Source organism: Fundulus heteroclitus, chromosome 12 (genome assembly GCF_011125445.2).
Source record: "Fundulus heteroclitus isolate FHET01 chromosome 12, MU-UCD_Fhet_4.1, whole genome shotgun sequence".
NCBI classification, from domain to species: domain Eukaryota; kingdom Metazoa; phylum Chordata; class Actinopteri; order Cyprinodontiformes; family Fundulidae; genus Fundulus; species Fundulus heteroclitus.
In genome coordinates, this window is record NC_046372.1 from 16,484,341 (window position 1) to 16,506,672 (window position 22,332).

The 22,332-nt window shown below is 41.4% G+C and overlaps 1 protein-coding gene across 1 annotated transcript; it reads right to left on the reverse strand.

The window, feature by feature from the left end:
• Nucleotides 1-734: 734 nt before the first annotated feature.
• LOC110369516 (glutamate-rich protein 3) lies at nucleotides 735-22,108 on the reverse strand. The gene is made up of 12 exons (XM_021324528.2): nucleotides 22,081-22,108; nucleotides 19,069-19,188; nucleotides 18,852-18,962; nucleotides 17,902-18,084; nucleotides 16,200-16,380; nucleotides 14,033-14,216; nucleotides 13,796-13,893; nucleotides 13,255-13,635; nucleotides 9,638-9,811; nucleotides 9,092-9,294; nucleotides 3,598-3,821; nucleotides 735-2,460 (listed from the first exon to the last, which is right to left on the reverse strand). Exons 2-12 carry the CDS (start codon nucleotides 19,150-19,152, stop codon nucleotides 1,860-1,862), a joined length of 2,424 nt encoding a protein of 807 aa, XP_021180203.2. The 5' UTR covers nucleotides 19,153-19,188; nucleotides 22,081-22,108; the 3' UTR covers nucleotides 735-1,859.
• Between the last annotated feature and the right edge of the window lie 224 nt (nucleotides 22,109-22,332).

Here is a 22,332-nt window from a genome sequence, read left to right on the forward strand (position 1 = left end):
TAGTCACAAACTGATTGTCTGGCTTTCTCTTTTGGGATTTTATCATACCAGTTTATAAGAGATCAGAATTCATGAGCCCATCAATCACAGCAAGTCGTCCAGGTGCTGCAGAAGAAAAACAGCCCAAAACCATCATACGACACCACCCATTTGACTGTTATTTTGTTATTTTTTCTAAACACTGTACTAGTCTTAAGCAATTCATAGACCGGCATAACATCTTTCACAAAGTTCCACTTTTGTCTTGTCAACCCACAGATTATTTTCTAGAAAATCTTCAACGTCTTTAGGAGAATATTGAGACTGGTCTTTGTTGTCTATTTTGTCATCAAAGGTTCTGACCTGGCACTGTTGCCATGCAGCTAGAAGGTCCTGGGTTCGTTTCCTACCCTTGCAGGGTTCTTGATGTTATGTTGTTTTTTTTTTTTTTGCTTTTGTTTTTTGTGATCTCCCGGATGTGGTACTTTTTAAGACCAACTAGCATTACTTTATGGGTTCAGAAAGGTTCTATTTCTATCTATTGTTCTGCAGGTCTGGCAGAAAGCCTGGTACTGGCTGCTGATACGGATCCAAAAATGTGATTATTTAAAGTTAATTAATGATTTAACATCAAAGCAATAACTTGTAGGGCAGGATTAGTTTGGTTTGTTGTTGTTTTTTTCCTGAATAAATGAAATAATCATTTGAACAGTGGATTTTTTTTATTTTTTTTATTCAGGTCATCTTGGTCTGACATTAAAATCTGTTTAACAATCCGAAACATTTAACTCAGACAATAAAATGCCTAAAGAGCATAAATATTTAAGAAGACAACTTTTTTTTTTCATGGCACCGTATGACATTACAAACAGATCCTCATCCTAAAACAGCAAAGCACGGATAAATTCTGCAGATGCAATCTTCAGAAACGTCAGTCTCATTTCTCTGTCATCCTGGTGGGGGTTATGGAAGCATCTTTATCTGGGCTCCACAGAAAGGAATTTGCAAAGACTGCAGATGAAATATAGACGGGCTGGTTTCGGCAGAATCACCGACGGCAGCCCTGAGAGGAGGAGATAATTACCACCCTGACAAGCTTTGATCACAGGTACAGTTATTCTCAGAATGTCTGTGATGATAGAACAATGAGATCATGGCCTTGAGATTCACATAAATTCTCCCCAGTTTTGCGTTTCTCTCCCCAACGTTCCCTGAATAGACGCTCTGTCTAGCACGTGAAGAGGAAGAAGAAAAAAAAAACAACAAAATGAAGGCTGCTGATGTGTCACGGCTTCGCTGTCTGCAACAATCTTTTGATTTAGAGGAGTGAAGATAGGCATGTGTTGATGACTGCCGTAAAGTTCTGAGGTGGAAATGCCGTGGGTAAGCCATCCACTCGTAAATACGGTGGGCGGAATGATTCATTGTGGTTTCTTTTTGGTGAAGAGGAAGCAAATTGTTCAATAGAAACGGCAGAGGGATTCAGTGAGCCCCGCGATGGAGTCGGTTTTAGCAGAAGTAGGTGTTGAGTCGCGAGGGGGCATTGCTGGTGGCAAGGTGAGGGTGCAGCTGCAACCTCGCCGCACAGAAGAAAGGTTCAGTTCATTGAAACAACTTTGAAAATGCCTCCACACCGCAGCGCGGCTCAAAAGCAAACAGACCTCCTACACTACCTGCCTGAGCTAAAGCGAGAGGCAGCGTTTCTTAGCAGGGCCACCCACTAGTAGGAAGGGAGAGACATCTGTGTGAGAGTACGTGTTTGAGGGTCAAACAGATCAAATGAGTCATTTTTGTTCCTTTACCATCCAACAAAGAACACCGGGGGTCTGGTTTGTACCAAGGCTGTTTAATTTGGACAACTTCTGCCCGTGCAGGTTTGATTAGCCTTTTATCTTCTCCTGTATCCTGCTCATCAATCCCTCACTGATGTTGTTCTCGTCCAGGCTGAGATGTGTCAGCGACACCTGCGTCCTGCAAAGCAGGGCCGCCATGATGTCGTTTCCTCCCACGTCGCTGACGCCGTTCCCGTCGAGATCCACCTGCCGCAGACCGGTGTTCTCCTTCAGCATGTCTGCCAGCAGCCTGACTCCAGGGTCCCCCAGATTGCTCTCATCTAAAATGATCTGGGCCAGGGAGCTGTTGCCTCTCAGGCTGTCAAAAAGCTCCTTCCACGCAGACAGATCCGCGCCGTTGGTCTGTGCCAGCCCCAGGTACCGCAGATGCGAGTGGGATTTCATGTACGACGCTAAGACCTTGACCCCGTTGCTGCCGAGGCCGTTTCCACCAACATCTAGTTCCAAGAGGGCAAAAACCCTAAAAGAGCTCCACCCGGTGGGGAGCTGCGGCAGCAGACTTTGCTCCGAGGGGAAAAGCAGCGCCTGGTGGACGGCTGCAGCGGCTGCTGCGGTTTGATCCTGCAGCTCAGCGACTCCGCTCAGCAGGGTCAGCACTCCATGGTCACGCAGTTTGTTTCCAAACAAGCTGCAAGAGTAAATAGGAAACTGTGATTGTATTGTACATTCCTTGAACTTCCTATTTCCAGCTTTCCTTTTACTCTGAAAGTCCATTCTATGTTCTCTACGTCAATTAAAGTGGGTTTGATGCTTATTTTTAGGGGAAGGATAAAGCTGAAAGTGTCACTTTTAACATTGTTGTTTCCATCCGTTTTAGACGTAATAGTTTTCGGATAAACGCTTCGTGGCTCTTATCTCTGCCCAGTGAATCACGCAGACATGAAAAAGATCCAGAAGTCGAGGGACTAGTGTTGTACCGACGTATAACAGGCAAATTAGCTGAGATCTAATTTTAAATAGGGTCTTCCTAAGCCACGCTGCTACCAGCATTGTCACAAAGACGCTGGCAGACGAAAGAAGTGTTAGCTGAGAACTGGAAGATGGCTCTCAGGTCCTTCATCAGGTCTTTCCTCAGGATGTCTGTCTTTCTTAAAGACGTGACATTCACATTCTGTCCTTCGACTGTAGATCAGTTATAGGTCTTCTATACTTCACCTGTAATTGTAGGAATACACCAACTAAGTCAAAAATAGCCAAAGTGCAAAGAAAAATCCTGCAGAAGCAGAGCTCATGACTAATAAAACTATTAAAGGAATATCTGGGCCCTGTGAAGCAAAGTATGGAGAATAAAAAGGTGTTTTAAAGGTGTTTCTATTTGTGTGAATGAGAACGATAGATGCTTTTTCCTCTCCAGCTCAAATGAAAAATCAAAGATCTGAAAGTATTTCTTTGACTGTACTATTCTTAGATTTAACATCATTTTTCTTTAACTTTCTAGGGTTTTCAGTGCGTCTAATCCCGTGTCACAGAGGCACGCTTCCAGACACTGACTTCTTTTTTTTTTGTGGAAACGAAAAGGAAATAACTCAGAGTTACAGAAGCAAGCCACTGGAGCTTTTTTTTTTCTTTGTTCACATAAAAAAGTTGAAGTTTTCAATTTGTCAGTAGAAAAGCGTCTTTCCTGCCTCTAACTCAAATAAAAGAGACTGGTTAAACAATTGTAAATGAACCACAGACTGTATGACATTTTGCTCCCTTTAAACAACCTATTTTATCCCCAGATTTGAATCTGATGCAAAGGGATCGGGTGGAAACGTGGACCTACTGCAAGCCTTGGACTTGCGGCTTCGCTCTCAGGACGTCCAGCAGGATGTGAGCGCCGTAGGGGCCGATGAGGTTGAGGTTGAGATTGAGCAGCGTGACGTCAGACGGGCTGCTCTTCAGGGCCCCCGCGAGACTGAACAAGAGATCATCTGTCAGCTCCGTGTTCCTCAAAACCAGCTGCTCGACCTCGTCAGACGTGCTCAACACCGTCATCATGGCGTCAAGCTGTGGTCACAACACAAGAAAATGGTATTGAGACATTAAGACAGGACGACGTCTTCCAATGTAGCTGTTTTTTTTTTAAAGACAGCAGCAGGAAACTTGTTCAGATTCAAAAGTTGAAGACAATCATAGTGTCAAACAAAAAAAACAAAATGGTGTTGGGTCATGGATCATGGCGTTCCCCTCTGAATTTAAGAGCAGTAATTGTTTCTATGTATTTGGACCACACATTATGAAGTATTTACCCATTTATTTTTTTATGGAAGCCCAATTCCGCCACTCTGATGAAAAAAAAAGTTTTATGTCATAATTATGACTTAGCTATTCATAATTATGAGATGCTATGAAATAGCATCTCATAATTATGAGATGTTATTTCACAATTTTGAGATACTATCTTCTAATTATGATTTAGCTATCTCATAACTATGAGATACAACCTTTTTTCATCAGAGCAGCAGAAATGGGCTTCCATACAGGGCAGATTATCTTCTATTTTGTATGGGAAATAATTTTGTGTACGCACCATAAAAAACAAAAAGTGTTTCTGGACAGCTCCAAAGTATCTTGATGCTTCAGAAAGAGAGATGTGAGGAAGGCAGGCACAGGAGGTGCTTTAAGAGGGTCCGGGGCGAGACACACGGTCTGGCTGTCGGCCATGTCTGCCACCCCACTTTGCAAGAGCCTGAGACATTTTTCAGGCACTGCAGAAGATTCTTCATCCTGATCTGTGTGACAAGGCCAAAGGCCCGCTCACCTCAGATACAGTTCAAGGACCGTTTGTTGTCGATGCATTAAACTGCTGCACACAGAAATGATCCTTTAGAATAACATGGATTTGTAGCGAATTTATGATTTTTTTTTTTAAAGTAATTTTCTCACTGCTATAGCAAGCTTAGTATTTTACAGATTACTATATCTAGCATAAGGTGTAAATGATTGTACCTATCAAAGTGACACTAAAATATACATGATGTTCGTTCATACTGTTATTTTTTTTAGTTCTTTGTCAAAAAAAATTATTAACAAGGTCACAAACAGTAAAAAATAAAAAAAAAATAAAAAAGTAATACTGTCTGAATAGGCTGGGTCCATGATTATAAACAGTTAGACATGCTCAAAGTTACTTTTGCATTATTGTCTCACCAGAGTTTCACACAAACCAGCTTGTTTAAGAAGCTTTAGCCAGCCGGTTAAAGGTTCTGTGAGTTAACAGTCGATACATCTAGAGATTCTCAACGGTGGACAAACATCTGGAGCCTAAGTTGTGGACTCCTGGTATCCCTGATTTGTATGTTATGTCATTTGTAGTGATTTTGGTTAGCGTGTGAGATTAAAATAGCTTCTGTAGGCGTTCAGCAGATATTTTATTTTCCGTGGGGTGTTGATGTTGAGAGACATGCTTATTGTTTTAATTTGTCCTTTTTTGCAGTTCACTGCTGATGAAAACATACAGTCTAACTGAGTTACTCGGATCAGTGCCGATATTTACTGCACAAACTGAATTTTGTGACTACAAATGTATCAAGAATGCCATTATAACAAACCTTCATGGTTTGTTATAATGAGCTCGGGTAAAGCAATCATAAACAAATTTACTGGATGACTTAGTCTTTGCCAGTTAGGAGCAAAGTGCTTTTGCTGGAGCAGATCTGTGTCAATTGGCCGTTTTGTCATTTCAGATGGTCAACATCTGCAAATATGCTCTCAACAATTTTGTCTACTTAAGGATTTGTTGTGAATTTGTGACAAAGAACTGGAAATGACACTGGGCATTAGGAGGGCTGTTTCTGCATCAGGAGACAGGGCAGATACTGACCGGTTCCTGTATATTCACACTTTTCTTTACTAACCTCAACAACATGGTGCTTTGCCATATTTCCAAAAAAAGAAGAAGAAAAAAACAAGCAAGCAAACAACAAGAATGCTTTTTGTGGATGCTAATGAAAACAGATCATTCCTCTGTTCATTTAACTATACTAGAAAATTAGGTTTTGTCCTCCCACAACCATACGGTGACATATGTCAGAGATGAGTGTTTGAACCATACGGCTTAAAGCGCTATGAAAAATGTAGTTTTGAAACTCTCATCTTTGACCAAAACTCCTTGAAATTTTAGTTTAGTTTGTTTGAGTTTGTCTGGGGATCAAAGCAGTCTGTAAGTGTTTTTCTGTCTCTTTAGTCTTGGTTATTTTATAGATCCTTTTCTTTCCTTCTTGTTTCCTGTCATTGGTTAGTATCTTGTTCATTGTGGGTTTAGTTACTTTATTCCTGTTTCTGTCAGATGTTTGTTTTCCTGTCTGTCATTAGTTCAGTTAGTAGTTAATTTTTCTTTGTGTTTATTATGTTTTTGTGAGGTCTTGGCTCTGTCCAAATACCCCTACAGAGCAAGGACCCTTTAGCCAGAATACTGGAGTCAGTAAGGAAGGAGGTAGGAATTGAAGCCTGTACTATCCCTCCCGCAGCTAGTTTTGCCTAGGAACCCCACAACGTCCCTTACCGGCGCTAAGAAGCATCCCACAATCTGTGACGTGACGTATCAGCACAAATGCCCGGAGAGTGCACACTTTGTAGTTAATTTTTGGAAGGCTGTAGCCCCGGATTGGAGGCTACAGCCTCATCCATAAGCATTTCCGTCACGTAAAGACATTGGAGTTAAAGGCGATAGAGTTCTTATTGTTTACCCCGTGAAAGGTTAAGGAGCAGGAGCTAGAAGCTATTATTAAGGGCATTCGGACGAAGCATTTGTGTTTCCTCCTTGTCTCCCGTCATTTCACTGCATTCCCTCTCATTCAGCCTCGTTTCAATCGCCTGTTGTCTCCCTAACTGCTTCCACGTGCTCTCCTGATTTCTTCTCTGTTCCTTCCCTCCCCCATTTAAACCACCGGCTCCTCCGTTATGCTACTCCTGTTCTGGTCTTCTCCTTGTGAAATCCATGATCCTCGTCTTCGCCTGCCCTGCCTGTAAGTTTTGGTTTTGGTTTATAATAAATCTTTATTCACCTCAACATGCGGCTCCCAAGCTCTTGCCTACACTTTGGTCCCGCTACAACGCCACACGACCTGACACTTCGCCCTCAGAGTCCTGTTCGGGGTTCAGATGCTGGGAGTTTTCTCCAGGAAGAGACGACCCCGGACAGGTCGCCAGTCTACGGATAAGCGTTCTGTCTTATGAGTGCAGTATTATTGTTTAAATCACCGCCGACTTAAACAAAAAACAATTTTTCTTATTGTTTTTGTCGCACCCTCTCACCAAACAAGTCATGCATCAAAACAGTTGCGATGGCACAAATTTTATGTTCAGCAATAAACAAACAGAGCCGCACTAACCTAAAGTTATTTACTGCTGCCTGTAAGAAACGTGTTTACAAAGCTGCACGTCGCAGAAGCCTACGATGTGCTGCGAAAAACTTGTTTATTTCTCTAAGATTTCCTGCTCACAAAAAGCCATAACAATGTTTATTATAATTTTTCTGCCTTCACCTGTCTCATATTTGCTTTGCTTTTTTATTATCCACCACCTTTCAAAAAAGACGTCCCCGAACTTAACGAAAAAAAGTAAAGTTTTATTTTTTCTCCTTTAGATTTAGTTTTCTTCTTTCTCGTCTGCCTTTCTTGGGCGGTGCAATGTTGAGGAACACAAACAGACATCTGGGTGTAAGAGACGTCAGGTTGCTAATTGAAACATGGCCAACGATAACATAATCCTTTTTAATTATAGAACCTTGGTACTATAACGCATTAAAGGAACCCGTGTTTAAAAATGGGAGGTGGAAGCATTCCTCTCGGTGATTAATTCAAGGGTGCAATTAGAATAAACGAGAGTGCTCAATCAATGGCATGAACTTTAAAGGTGAGGGGCTGCCCTGATTTACCCAAAGAACAACAATCGATCACATCATCACGGCTGAGCTGGAGGAGATTGCAAGAGGTTTTAGGAAGAGCTGTTGATGTTCATCAGCCTGGGAAAAGCCTTTTTCATACAGAGACAGCGAATCAACTGAGAAAATTCGAGACCGCCATTTATCCTCATCAGGAAGCGTCAGCAAAGATCATCACATGCTAGTCTATAAGAGCCCAGAGGAACTCGGGTCAAAGTTAAAAGCATTAGTACTAATGTAGTAATATGAGTCCACAAGGAGTCACTAATTAACAAAAAGGTTGACGATAAGGCTGCACATGCACAACATTTTATCATACAGTAACATCTAAGATTCAGTTTGGAAGAAGTATGGTCATTATGTTTTAGGAAGGCTACGCAACATAATTACATTACAAGCCTCTATAAAACACAGTGGTGTCAGGGGATAGGAATATTCTGATGAGCATCCATGATTGATTTCCATTCATCGCAAGACAAAGGATTTGGATTACTTTGGATGCCCAGCAGTAGGTAAGCCCTGATTCAAAACAATACGTCACAACAAAAAAGAATTGTTGCTAAAATAATGACTGTTTTCACACAATAAAAATGTTCTTGAAGGACATAAAGTGAGCCGTTAATAGGAGGAAACCCATAAATAATATTCTAGGGGGGAAGGACAAGCTGATGTGCAGTACATCTTAGAAGTTGCAGACGAATATATAGAAATATCTTTTATCTGAAGCTGTTTAAAAGAAAAAATGTAATCTGACGTGCATTATTTTGATCTCCTTTTTGAAGATTTTGCGATTGATTTTAATGACATTAGTAAAAATGTCATCATGGTTTTGTGTTCAGGAGAAAATGTTCTGGAGACTTTTCAAACTGTCAAGAACTGCATCAAGATAAAAATGCAAGTTTGAACATTTCATAGAGTTTAAACACCAGAGAAGTTAAATCTATTTTTTTAAAAAGGTCAGAGATGAAAGTGTCACATGGTTATATATGTCATGGTTATATTACCCTGGATTGTTAAACACTGCAATTTAGATTTTTGTGACGATTAATCCCCATTTTCTCACTCTTTTCCTTCCTTTCCCAACGTTCAGATCCTTCTCTATAAACTGCAGCATCTTATCCAAGTTATGCTATCAGTTTGTGATTTGATATATTGTGCAGCAACGGCAATAAATAAGACACAAAAATAAAAAATAAAACATGGTTTTGGTTTGGTGGGCTATTTCTTTAGCACATGTCTGCATCACATTTCCCTCTCCAACACAAAGTAATGCACGCCTCCGCATGGTGGTAAAATCTGGTTGTCTCGCAGAGCCTCTGCTTGTCATTGTAAGCCAGCAGTGCTGCTGGCAGAAACACAGATTCTCCACGGTGAATTTGTGTTGGACACACACCTGTGCCTGCAGGTCTTGTTCTTGAACAGGCTCTTCTTTGGCAGCGTCCAGGCCTGCCGTGTCCTCCCCCTCCTCCTCCTCCTCCTCGGGCTCTCCATCGGGCTGCGGTATTGTGTCACTTTCCGCACTGAGCTCCACGTCGGAGTTCTGAGCTTTGGGGCACGAGGATGACAGCCTCTTCTGGAGCCGGCACCTCTCTAGGACTTAAAGAGAAACTTGAGCCACTAACGGGTGGTGAAACCGTGTAAAAGGAAGACACGACTTGAAAATGAGACTGAAACTAATACTGTTCAGTTTTGCGCATGCATTGAGCGATAGAGAAAGTGAAACCGGTTAGATTTATGGATATGGGAATATGTGTGTCTGTGTAGGCAACATCTGTATAATCTCTCCCCCGCATCATCAATCTTCCTTCAAGCAGACGCTGCTCAGCGCGCTTTCTTGCAAATTCAGTGTTTTTTCTCCCTAAAGAGTGTTATGTAAATGAGTTACAGCCCTCCAGTGGGACTTATTTTAATTCTGCTGCTATGCATCGTCTGCACTCACTGTTTGCCTTGAACCAGTGTTTGTTTGGGCTCCGGTTCAACTCGGCACTCATTTCCACACATTCTTTATAGAAGTCCTTCAGTGTTCCCCCATCTCTGGTTTTCCCATCTGATTCGAGGCCTCTCTGCTTCTCTCTGTTATGCTTAGTCAGTCCCTCTTCATCCTGCAATGAATCTTTTGAAAAGAAATGCTCTTTATCTTTTATTGCAAAACCATCATAAAGAAGTACCACATGCACATATCTTCCGGGGTTAAACTACACTTGGGGCCAAAAGTTGGAGAGTGACATGAGTGCTTTGTTTTGCAAACTTTGCAGCTTCAGATTATGTGGTTGCAATTCCCATTGTTGTTATATAATTTTTTCGCAAAGTGATCAGATGCAAAATAATTCAGTGAAAAGACCCGCATGAGCTTAAAAGGCTTTTTAAATCACAACCTGACTTCATTTAGTTGTAGTTATGTCATGAATATAGGTTAAACTGTGAAAGAGTACAGCTGAAATTCCTTACTCGAGCCAAGTAGCTGACCGACTGATGTGAATGAGGAACAGATGGGCTTGAATGTATTAACTCTGTGTGCGTAATGGTCACCACAAGAGAATCAGCTGCTTCAGTGTGGCCTCGTGCAACAAAACCTGCTCTTAAGAATATTCTGGCTCAAAAATAATCAAGAACTTCAGGTTGAGAGGGTTAATTGCAGTGAAGAGGGTTTAGGATATAGAATGCCCAGCATGCAGCAGAACAATCCCTTCCTGGGGAGGGTATAACAGGAATTTTTGCCACCAGTGCAGAGCTTACTCAACTTTGGCAGCAAGGATGTACGAGTGAATCTCCAAAATAGTCTTGTGAATACAACCAAAGAGATATTCTTTGTTCAAGCACAAAGGATGGCAGCGTCAGGAAAATCTGTTGTCCAGAAAAGAGAGGATGAGACTTTCTACGTTTTGTGTCATGCCAACAGTGAAACGTGACACAGTCCTCATGTGGGGTTGCCTCTCTACCCAAAAGCGCGGTCATGCTTATTCTGACCAAGAACAAAGCAGAGAAAGTGTAGGATCAACATATCCCCCAGAGTCAACTTTTCCCCAGACACAATTTGTTGATCATAGGTGGATTTTCCAGCAAGATGGAGCTGTGTGCTTTGGTTGGAAAAGATAATGAAGTGGTTGAAAGATAATTGCATTGAATTTGTGGATATATGGCCTGGACATCTCTAAAGCACCGTATACCCAATGAGAACATGTTGTCAATTCCTCAAAAGAGGGAGGTCAGCATAAGTTTACCAATATACATCGACTCCATGGGTTAATATCCAATATGTCAGAGGGACTTTGACAAGTAAAAAATATGCTAGTAGTAGTTGGACCAAGTTGTTTTACAAGTCAAAAATAAGTCTCAAGTAACAACCCCCCCCCCCCCCCCACCAAACCATTAAAGTCAGGCTTTATGAGGGTAACCTGAGACATTTTAAAGTAGGCCCTGTGCTTACTTCCCAGCACCGCGGAGCTCGACTGGCATTTGCTAGAGAACACATAAACATCAAGTTCACACTTAGCTCATGTGACATAAGGGAAAGGATCTGGAGAAGCTGCAGTGAACGTTATTCTGTCTGCAACACTGTTCAGCATGACGGGTTTGGTGTTGGGTCAGTGTTGGTCTGACGAGGCGTCTCCTTGGAGGGATGCACAGACCTGTGCAGGATAAACAATGGCACCCTGACTGCAGTTTGGTACCCGGATGAAACCCGTATGCACATTGTTAAACCCTTCTCTGGTGCAGTGAGTCCTGACTTCCTACTGGTGCGTGATAACGCCCGGACCCATGTAGCAAGATTATGTAGGCATCTCCTGGAAGACGAAGCAATTGATACCAATGACTGGCGTCCATGCTCCCCTGATCTAAATTCAACATCTCTGTGACATAATGTCTAGGTCCACACGACAACAGCAGGTTGCACCTCTGACTATCCAGGAGCTCAGTGACGCCCTGGTCAGGATCTGGGAAGAAACACCCCAGGACACCAGTTATCCTCTCACAGGGCTGGATTTCAACATTTTGAGTTGCAGCAATGGCAAAACTTAACTAACTGGACTAGCCTGCCACATCAGTTTTTCAGTTTCACTCTCTGCGGGTCTGGACACAAACTGGTCCATATTGAAAACAGACAAACAGAACAACCACAATAAGACACACAACAAAGAGAATGATCTTCCATTGCCACATTAGCTGAGGTGCCAGCGTTTCCACAGACTAGAAAATCACCTAACCGAGCTTTGTACAGGGTTGGTCAGAATATCAACGATGCTATTTACAGAATTGTTTAGCTGACACATCTGTACATGTGGTTCCGAAGCACAGCAGCACAAGTTGGTACATTGACATTCACAGACATCTGACTTCAACTACTCCATCGCGGCACCTTAAGCAGCATCATTGTATGCCACCTGAAGTTTGTGCATGCTATTTTTTCTGTAAAGCCGCCACAGGTGTGCTGTATACATCGGAGTACAGTATGCTTTAAAAAGTGCTGTTTTGACCGATACCGAGCACACAGGGTTTATGAATTAGCATATTAGCTTGTGCATATCGCATACGATGCTGCCTGTCGTATGCAGTTATGCAGTATCTCAGTACCGTATGCAGTACATAAGGTACTGAGAGCAAAGCCTTAACGGTTGCTGCAGACCAGCACTATATGGACAGAAAATCACAAGATCATCCACATACATCAGGTTGTTGATGGTTGTATTGCCGACCCGACAGCCAGTCCTACATTGATTTAATAACTTAGATAAATCATCCATATACATGTTAAAAAGGCAAGTCGAGAGAACGCTGCCTTGTCTCACGCCATTACTCACATAAAAGGGAGATGATACAGTTTCCCCATTTCACATTCATAGACTGGTGAGCATACCAATACACAAAAATAAATATTTCGTAACTCCTCTGTTGAGCGGTTTATGAAATAATTTTTCATGATTTACATAATCAAACTCTTTGGAGGCATCAATAAAACACATATAAATGGTGGTATTATGCCTGCTGTATGGGTCCAAGATCTCTTTGAAAGCAAAAATGCACATATCTAAGTTTTGGTTTGAAAGCAAACTGGTTGTCAGATGTCACAGTAAACTTCTCTATTCTGTTTAATATAGCCCTCTCCAAGATCTTTGATACACTACTGGCCAGAGTCGATAGTTATCTTTGCTATTTATTTTGCCGGCCTTATCGTTTACAATCGGCACTAAAATCACACACAACATAAGCCCTCTGTGGGTTGACAATTTTCATCAAGCAATGTGGCATCCTTTTGTTCCTAAAACATTACTCTTTCCATATAAGGGTGGATATCCAGCATGAAGGATTTGTTTTTTCCAGTTGAGATCTGATGTGTTTTCAAGTGTTCCTTTAATCTTTTTGAGCAGGGTATTAGCCAAGTCTGGCAACAAAATAATGTATCTGTTTCAATCCTGTTTACTGCACCTGATGTAAAATAAAAATGAATGTCACAAAATACAAACCCTGGTTATGCAACCACAGTTGTTTGGATATGACTTCAGCTTTTCTCCTCCTTTCTCAGAAAAATGAAACCAACAGGAAGAATCCAGCACTCACCAACGGTTTTACTTGTCTTGTTTGATGGCAGCTGTTCTCTCTGCAGTTTTACGGCATTGCCCGTTGTTTTTGAGCGCTCTGGCTTGTGTCCTGTCTGCTCTTCAGATTTTTCAGCCACAGTTGATCCCTCTAAGCCCTTGCCGCCTTGCCCATCTTTCCCTCTGTTGTTCCCACCTGTCTTTCCTTTGCGCTCTTTCTGATCGGCTTGACCCTTGCGTTTGCTCCTCCTGCATTTTTCTTTTGTTCCAGCAAAAACAGCGTCTTCACTGTCAGTGGATCCTCCACTTTGTTCCTTAACTTGTTTTCTAGTTCTTCCCACTGGTTTCTTCTCAGGTTTGGCTGGGATAAAAAGAGGGGATGATGGGCAAGACTCTATGGTGCCTTTATGGGAGACAAAATGAAAGAAAATGAGTCTTTGTGGTATATTTTTTTATTTAGACTAGTCTTTTGAAACCCAGGGTGGGAGCAATGTCAAAAAATATTGATGAATAAGCTTTGGTAAGTAATGGAAAATGAAGACGGTCATTTCCAGGCTTTGTACCGTTGCCAGTGTTCTGCTGGAGAGGGAGAATTAAGTTTTCCTTTGTGCCGCTGTTCAGCTGCTGGCAGGAGCTGTATTTGTGTCGGAGACTAGTGCATCTGAAAAAGATGAGAAAATGTGCTTCCATCATTAGTCTTATTGCGTCTCCCGTGCTTCCACCAGATTTGCGCAGATTGTTTTCACCGGGCGCTAGCGGCTCATTCTCTGCCACGGCGTGGCTCTGGGAGGAAATCTGACCTGTAACAGGGCATCCCACCAGCCAGCCAGCTCAGTCTGAAGCAGCTCTTCCTGCCCTGCTGAAAGCCGGGAGCGTAGCGGTACTCGCAGCAGGAGCTGATCCGGGCCACCATGATGCCGTTGACATACAAGGTAGCGCTGAAGGGGAAACCTCGGTGCCTCTGAGATACAAACTGAAACTGCTCTGAGAAATAGAAGTAGACAAAAATCAAGCCTTCGTACAATATCCTGACCATTGGTTAAGAGTGAAGATTTTCCATCGGTTCTTGATCTATCATTATAATTCCAAGTATTTTCAGTAAGAGGTTCACTAAGGCCCAGTCACGTCAGACTAAGACAGGCCTCTGGTATCCAGGATGTTCAGAAACATTCAAATCTCGCTGGTTTGCAGAACATTTGAATAATTTAATTTCCCTGTCATGACCTGCACGCCCCTCACATTCCTCAGCACCGGTGTTCTTCCCTGCTGCTTTCCCTGGCATCCCATCACAATGCCACCACCGCATCCGCATTGGGATGTTTTCTCACTACCAACGGGGGGATTCTGGCTCCTTTAAGGCGGACAGATCTTATGGTTTGGTTAACTAAATAGCCCCGACTCTCTCGGCCCCCCGAATGGTTCCTCAGAGATAACATAAAATCAGGCTTCAAAATCAGTTTCTGTTATACAAACTGTACATTGTAAAAAAATATTTATAAAATTCATTAAACTTCTCAGTATGGAGGAGTAAACAACTAAAAATCCAGCATAATGTACAAACTTCTGATTGGTTCTCTGAGTTATTTGTAGAGACTGTTTGATGATAAATTTTAACCTTGGGGCTCTGCTCATTGCCTTGCCATTAACTGAAGTGCATCCAAATTTTACCATCTTTCCAGCATCACTCATTTTCTCATCTGTCCAGCGTGTTGTCTCGTAGTAGCCCTTCTCTCTCTCCCTCTGCTTCACTCTCCCCTTTCTTCCTCCACTGAGCAAACTGGGATATTGCTAAAGTGCCAACAGCAAAAAAGGAGAGTGAAAAACACCCACCGGTCTGACTGTGATTGTTCACTCCATAAAAATGGCTCAAAGTGCTTTGAGAGTGATTACGAGACCATTTGCTGGTTTTGAGCAAAGTTAACAGTGTTTTGAGGTGATTGTTCAGTTTTGTTTCGCTAATCTGGAGTTTTTGGAATGTAGTTTGAAAGATGGGGTTTGAGAAAAGGGTAAATGGTTTCAGAAAATATGCTTAAGAATTTGTGAAAAACTGTAATACAGAACAGAACACCCTCCCAATTCCCTGCAGAGATCCTCCACACTGATTCTATTTGTGTGGTCTGGTCTTTGTCTGGTATGAAAGGAACCTAAAGATAGATCATGTGGACACAAAGGAAAACACCAAATATGCCATGTCATCTTTATGTCTTGTTTGACAACACAGACTTCGATCGAAAACGCCAGAAACTGGCAAAACGAGGAGGTGATTAAAAGAAATGAAGTTAGCGAAGTACCTAAAACTGCAAAAAATAACCTAGTTGCTGCAAGCAGAGAAAGTCCCAGAACAGAGAAGTGATGAGTAATCTGAAAAAGTATGCAGTCTGAAAGCATGAGGAAATAAAAATTAAATCAGGGTCACCCAGACGAAACAGAGAAATAACTATCCTTATAAATAAACCACTGCTAGTCTTTACTTGGAAAGAAACAATAAGGCTTAAAAGCATGCAGTGGATCAAAGTTGATGAAAAAATGCAAAAGAAATTAAAATGTTTGTAAATAAAGGGGGTACAACAGTGTATGATCCATGATAAGACGCTAAAAATTAAACCCCACAAAAGGCAAAGGAATATCCTGCTGTATGTATTTTTTTGGACTGCATTTTTTGTGAGCTTCACTCACACAATGACTACAGTAAACACGAAAAATAAGAAGCATGACACACCAAATTGTGTGGACTGAGACTTGAACACAAATTCTGGGAAAGCTGTTTGACAAGCGTCAAAGAGCCTATGCCCTTTGTCAGCGTGACAAATGCATAGCATGTGTTAAAGCTTAGCAGGTACCTGGGGGAAATTAGCATTTGTCATGTATATATGTCATGTATTGTAAAACATTAGCTTTTTAATCTAGTCATCTTAAATCATTTACAACAGCTTCACTTTATCCAAAAATGCAAGGTTTGTATATTACCTCCTGCAGTAACAAGGCCCTTAAAGACGCAAAGATTTTCTCCTCCGTTGACTTGCTGAAGCACCTTCAGTTCATCCTGAGCCAACCTTGAGTGTGACCGTCGCTGACCTTGTCCCAGGTAGGTCATCGTCACTGTCACATTGGATTTCTTAGCCTCTTTTTGTGCCTTTAGGCTACTCTGCTATAAAGAAGGAAATATTCATACATACAAATTTAGCAAGTTATGCTACATTTGAAAAAAATTACGTTTTTTATGTTGATGTGAAGCAGAAAGAAATTGGCAAACATTGGGATTTGAGTGAGTTTGACCTTGGGGAATGAATTCTGACCTCTGTGTTCCAGTTCAATAGACAAACTACTTTAGATCAATTTGCTAAAGAAGTTATAGCTGGTTCTGATAGAAAGTTGACATAATGCACATTTAAGGGGAGCTTGTTGCATATGGGGCAGCATAGCTGGAAACCATTTCCACCACTGAAAGAATCGACAATGTCTACATTAATGTCAGAACTGGACTAGGGAACAGGTTGGCCTGCGGTGATTTATCATGTTTTCCTTAACATCCCAAGGATGGCCTGTTGCACATGCATCACCTGTCTGGGGAGAACGTGGAACTGGGGTGCACCAGGGGATGAAGGCTAGTAGCAGGATAGAGTTGGATGCTTTGGCCAATATTTTGGGTCTGGCCATCCATGTGGATATTTCTTTGACATGAACCACCTACTTGAGCATTGTTGCAAAATATCTTTGAAATGAATGATTTTTTTGTTTTGTCTTTTGAGGCATCCTACCCCCAAAGAAAATATGGTTCAGGAACAGTCTGAGAATCCCAACAAAGCATTTGAGGTGTTAACTTGGCTTCCACATGTCTATAGCTTAATCCTGTGGGGCAGTTGCGGGCTGTGCTGGACATAAAGGAATGCTAAAGTAGAGTGATCGTTGAAGTTTGTGATGTTTTAAACCTTTTGACATGATGCAGCAAGAAGTAGACACAAAAAGATGCGTAGACTGTGGTCATGAACGGCTGGACATGATTTGCAACTATACTAAGCGTTGCTCAGTTGGTACTTGGGAGCCAAAAGCATGTCAAGAAAACAAGCCCCACACCTTACCACCATTACCACCACCACCAGAAGCCTAAACTGTTGATACAGGGCATGGATCCTTGCTTTCATGTTATCACAGCTGATTGGAAGAGTTGCTTGGTCAAGCAATGCTTTCCTTTCTGTTAATGTCCGATTGTGGAAAGCCAGAGCGACTGTTAGCCTCGGTTTTCTGTTTTTAGCTGACAGAACTGACATCCAAAGTGCTCCCCTGCTGCTGCAGCCCATAAGCTTCAAGTTTTCACATTGAGCAGTCTGAGATCATATTCTATATGATGGTTATGCCTTGTTAATCAACTCTAGTCTTCCTGTTCCCCTTTTACATCTGTCATCACCCGGACATTTTTGTCCATAAACCTTCTCCGTGACTCCAGAGATGGTTGTGTGTGAAAATCACGATCTACCAGAAGTCTCTGTTAAAAAAACGTCAGCACATCTGGCATCAACAAACATCGCGCGTTTCAGAGACACTTAAATCCTCTGCCTTGCAATTTAGGCAAAACAAGCAGCGGAAGTGGTGTGCCCAATGAAGTGGCAGGTGAGAATATAAACGTGCGTATAAATCTTTCCGGCGTGAATCTGATAAACAGCCACATCACCTGTTTTTCAGTGTGAACTCTTTTTCCCTGCGAAGTAACTGATGAGAAGGATCCTCTGCGCTTGTCATACAGATAAGGGCAGGACTGACTCAGGGCCCGGTTGAGGGAGTTCAGGCTGGAAGCTTTTTTTGAGATCGCTGGAAGATAAAGGTCACCACTTGCAGATTTTCTGGGCTCACTCAGCTAGATCCAGCGGACCCAAACAAATAACAAAACGAGTTAGAGAAGTTTGCAAAAGTCTGCTGACTATCAGCTTGATTGTGCACAGACTCAGTCGGCCTCCGTAATGTTTTGTTTTTTAACAAGAAACCCTCCTGCGCTGTCAAACATCTTCATCTCGATTCCTCCTGAATCTGATTCTTAAATAATGTGTTGGCTTGTAACATCATAACCCAGCATCTTCTTTTAGTCAGGCAGCCTTTGCGGCTGTTTGTTCCTTTAATTCAATCCATGCTAGTGTCCTGTAATCTGGCGCCCCTCAGAGGCAATCTAAGGTACTGCATAAATAGGAGCCAAATGACTAAAAATTACATTTGTTTCATTTTTAAATACAGCTTAAACCTATAGTGCTCTTAAAAAAGCCAAGAGATGTTTTTTTTTTTTTTTTTTGCTAGCAACAAAGAATGAAGAAGTAAATGAAAGTGCTCCTTTGATCAGAGGCAACTGTTTTGTCTGTTTTTAATCCTACATTATATTCATGCAATGATATAACATTATAATATCAGTCAGGATCATTAAAGGGTTACACATAGCTTATTTATAAATAGAAATGTAAAAAAAAAAAAAAAATATGTGGCTCAATATTTAGCTATTGTTTGGCATACATGTAGGCCTATAAGTTTCTCTATAGCTCAGTTCTAAACTTTGAAGGAAAATAGGATATAGGGTAATACAATCTGTGCTAAAATGTCTACAAATAACGCAAACAGTGTTACTAAAAAGTTACTTACCTTGTAGTTTTCTACTATATCAGGGTTATCCAGGGGGAGCAGTTTGCTCTTTGCCCTGATCAGACTTGCTATGGAGTGAATCATTTGAGCATCTCTTGGCTTTGCCGGGATCTGCGCATACAAATCAATCAATCAGACACACAAGGGAGGGACATTTTCCAATCTTTTCCCAACTATGATAATGAAACGGATCAGAAACATGCTAATGACGACTCACGGGAGTGTCTCTGTCGCCTCCAGAAAGTCCCCTGTAGTACAGATCCTGAAGAAGGATCTGGCTGTTTCTCCGAGTTCTTCGCATTGACGCTTTCTGATTTGATTCTATTAAAAACGGAGTCTCAGACAGACAGATATTAACACGTTTATTTCACGAAACACTCAGCACAATTTCCATTGCACTCTAGAAGCTAATTCGCTGTGTCAGTGCTGAAACACCTGAGTGAAAATCTGTCTACATGACAAAACTCTTGAGTACAGAGAGTTGGAAAGGCTTCTCTGCCAATGCTGGGACCAGATGTAACATTTTCATGTGAGGAAGACAAAAAGTGGCAATGATTTTACCGTTATATAAACCCCACGCAGTGTAGTGGAAAATAATTTCCCCCTTTACAGATTTATTCTGTTTCTGATTAATTTTTGTCACACTAAATGTTCCAGATCCCCAAATAAACCCTAATATCACAATAAATATAACAAAAACATTCTCAAATGATGATGCTTCATTTATTAGGGAAATAAAAAGCTCTTCAAACGAGAGACGATGTAGCATAACCTTAAACAGCTCAATAATGCTTAAAAACCCTCCAATGAGGCTGAATTGAAAGAAATGTCCTCCACTGGTATGTAAAAGTCTTGTTGCCAGTTATCAGTGATGTTTGGTAAAAGTTGTTCTCACCGAGAGCAGCTCAAACAGTCATCGGTTACTATTTAACATTTGTTCATTTTAATTTGGAGGACTTTTTCCCCATTATTAAATCAGATCATCATTTGAAAATTGCCGCATCTACTTATCCAGGATATCTTTGTCTGAGATTTAAACATATTAGATGATCTGAAACATCCAAAAAGTCAAAACTGAAGAAATGTGGAAAGAGGCAGCACTGTTTTTATCTGACAACTGGATAAGAACACCTTTTGAGTTTTATTATTGGTCTGACGTGAGAAAAACTTTGAGAACTTTGAGAAAAACATATTCCACGCACTAATGTCATTGCTGTCATTGGAAATACCTGATGTATGATGATTTTTCACGGCCGTGAAAAATAAAAACATTTAAAAATATATTTTTATGATTACAGCACAACAAAGATGAGCTTATTTGTTGATTTGTTTGTAATAAAATTACATCTACTTGTGTATGTAAGTCAAGCAATGTGATCATTCAAATTATTCGAAATAGATAACTTGAATCTTCCTTGTGTTACCATGCTAACCTACACTGTAAAGTGCTGCCTAATATAAAAGAGGTTATCTTTTATGTATTAGGAACACTGAAGTAGCAGAGGATATAATAGATTTTCCTGGTCATAGTAGGATGTGCAAAATAACTCACTCAGGCAGAATGAGGTAGAGTCATGAGATTAGTGTTAGAGGGTGAAAATGGATTTAGTTTTCTTCTTCTCACCTGAGCTGAGGAGCCGCTGTGATCCCGCAGCTCAGTGAATTCACTCAGGCACAATAGCTACTCTGTGGTACCCAATGTGTTAAAGGGAAAAAAAACTCCACAGGAAGGATATACTGAGATGACAGTGATCTTTGTTTTTTGTTTCCACTGCTCACTAACAAGCCTCCATTGTTCTCTTTGCAGCCTGACAGTGAGATGCGGTACATGAAACCTAATAATTGCATCCGCTGCCGTGTCACCCACTGGACTGAGGGACTCTGGCAAAGGAGACAGCAGGCATGCATATATATTTATAGTGCAATTCCCTATTGCTGCAAATCCACTGACAATATATGCATGAAGCCGTAAGATAAATTCAGCTTTCATTGCAGTCAGATAATGTCATACTGATAAGAAGAAAAATATGTATTTTCAGTACATTTATTCAAAGGGGAAAAATATTCCACATTAAGAAATAACTGTTTTTAACTAAATCCCTTGTGGTGTCCGTGCCTATAAAAATAGCTGAAGCATTTCTTCACTTATACTTCCCTTTTTAAACTTGATCAAAGTTACTAGGCACTTTAAAACAATAATTCATCCTGTTCCCTGTGGCACAAATACCGTGGACCACATTTTTCCTCAAAGCCACTCTTTAAAATGGTGAAAGACAGGAAAACATGACAGGCTGTTGTGTGTCGAAGTCCTTGAGTCAAGAAACGTCTAGATAAATAGTGCCTGCCTAAATGTGGTCACATGTACAGTGACAGTGATAATTAAAGCGCTTAAAGCTCGATCTGTGACATACAAGACTGGAGTTTTCCTTTACACCATGCAGAGGATCATAAAAGGGGTCACTGCTAGAGACGTGCAGTATCCTGGGGTTACCAAGTCTCCATATAGTCACATTTTACAGTTTAAATTAGTTGTATTCACTGCTTTTGGAACAGAAAAATGAGAATCAGAATCAGATATACTTTAATAATCCCAGAGGGAAATTGCTGTTTCCCGAGCTATGACTGTTTTGGGCCTCTTTATACATGAAAACACTGAAAATAAAGATCGTTGAATTATTGTTTTGTGCCTTCAAGCTAAAAGAAAACACCAACACATCAGCCTGGTTTCTCACAGTAAAATAGCAAAAACATTTTAGTCGGTGCACACGTGCAGGGGCCACCCAGTCCTGGTTTGATACAGTGCATAGAGTTTAGGCTCGTGTTTACAGTTTTGCTTTCCGTCTCTTCCTGGCAGGTGACTCCATTACTCGTCTGAACTTTCAACAGAGCCACACTCCAGCCAGAGCACCAAGGTCAACGAATCAATTGCTCCAGTAAATCCCTAAATCCTGGTTTGAAAGCAGATGCAACGGAGCCTTTTCTGCAGCGGCGCCGCTTAGGTGTGGAACAGACTGCCTTTTAAAAATAACAGCCACTCTGCCTATTGATCATTTTAAACCAATGACCTTCTTCGACCTTAGAAATGTGGAGATTGTTTGCTTAAAAGAAGAAAACAGCGATAAGTCCCATACTTATCAAAGAGTTTTAAAAAAAAAAACACAAGCTATAAGAAAAGTTTAATCATTTAACTCTTCGCTTTTGCGTTAAAGCCACACCATAGAAGCCTTACCTGCCGCCTTGTCCCAGTCTGGAGCTGAATGTGTCTTTTTGCAACAGGTGACCTGATACCTGCACAGCTGCTGATCTCCTGTTCTCTGCTCTCCTGACGCGGCCGGCCGGTGACATCTGAGAGCTCGCCTTTGGCACGGACACCGTGGTTTCCTCATGTACCTGACCTACACTCAGTATCTGTCAATCAAATTCCTTAAAAAGCACTCTTACCTCCGCTGGTGTAAAATGTATCTGTCTGGTCCAGTAAATA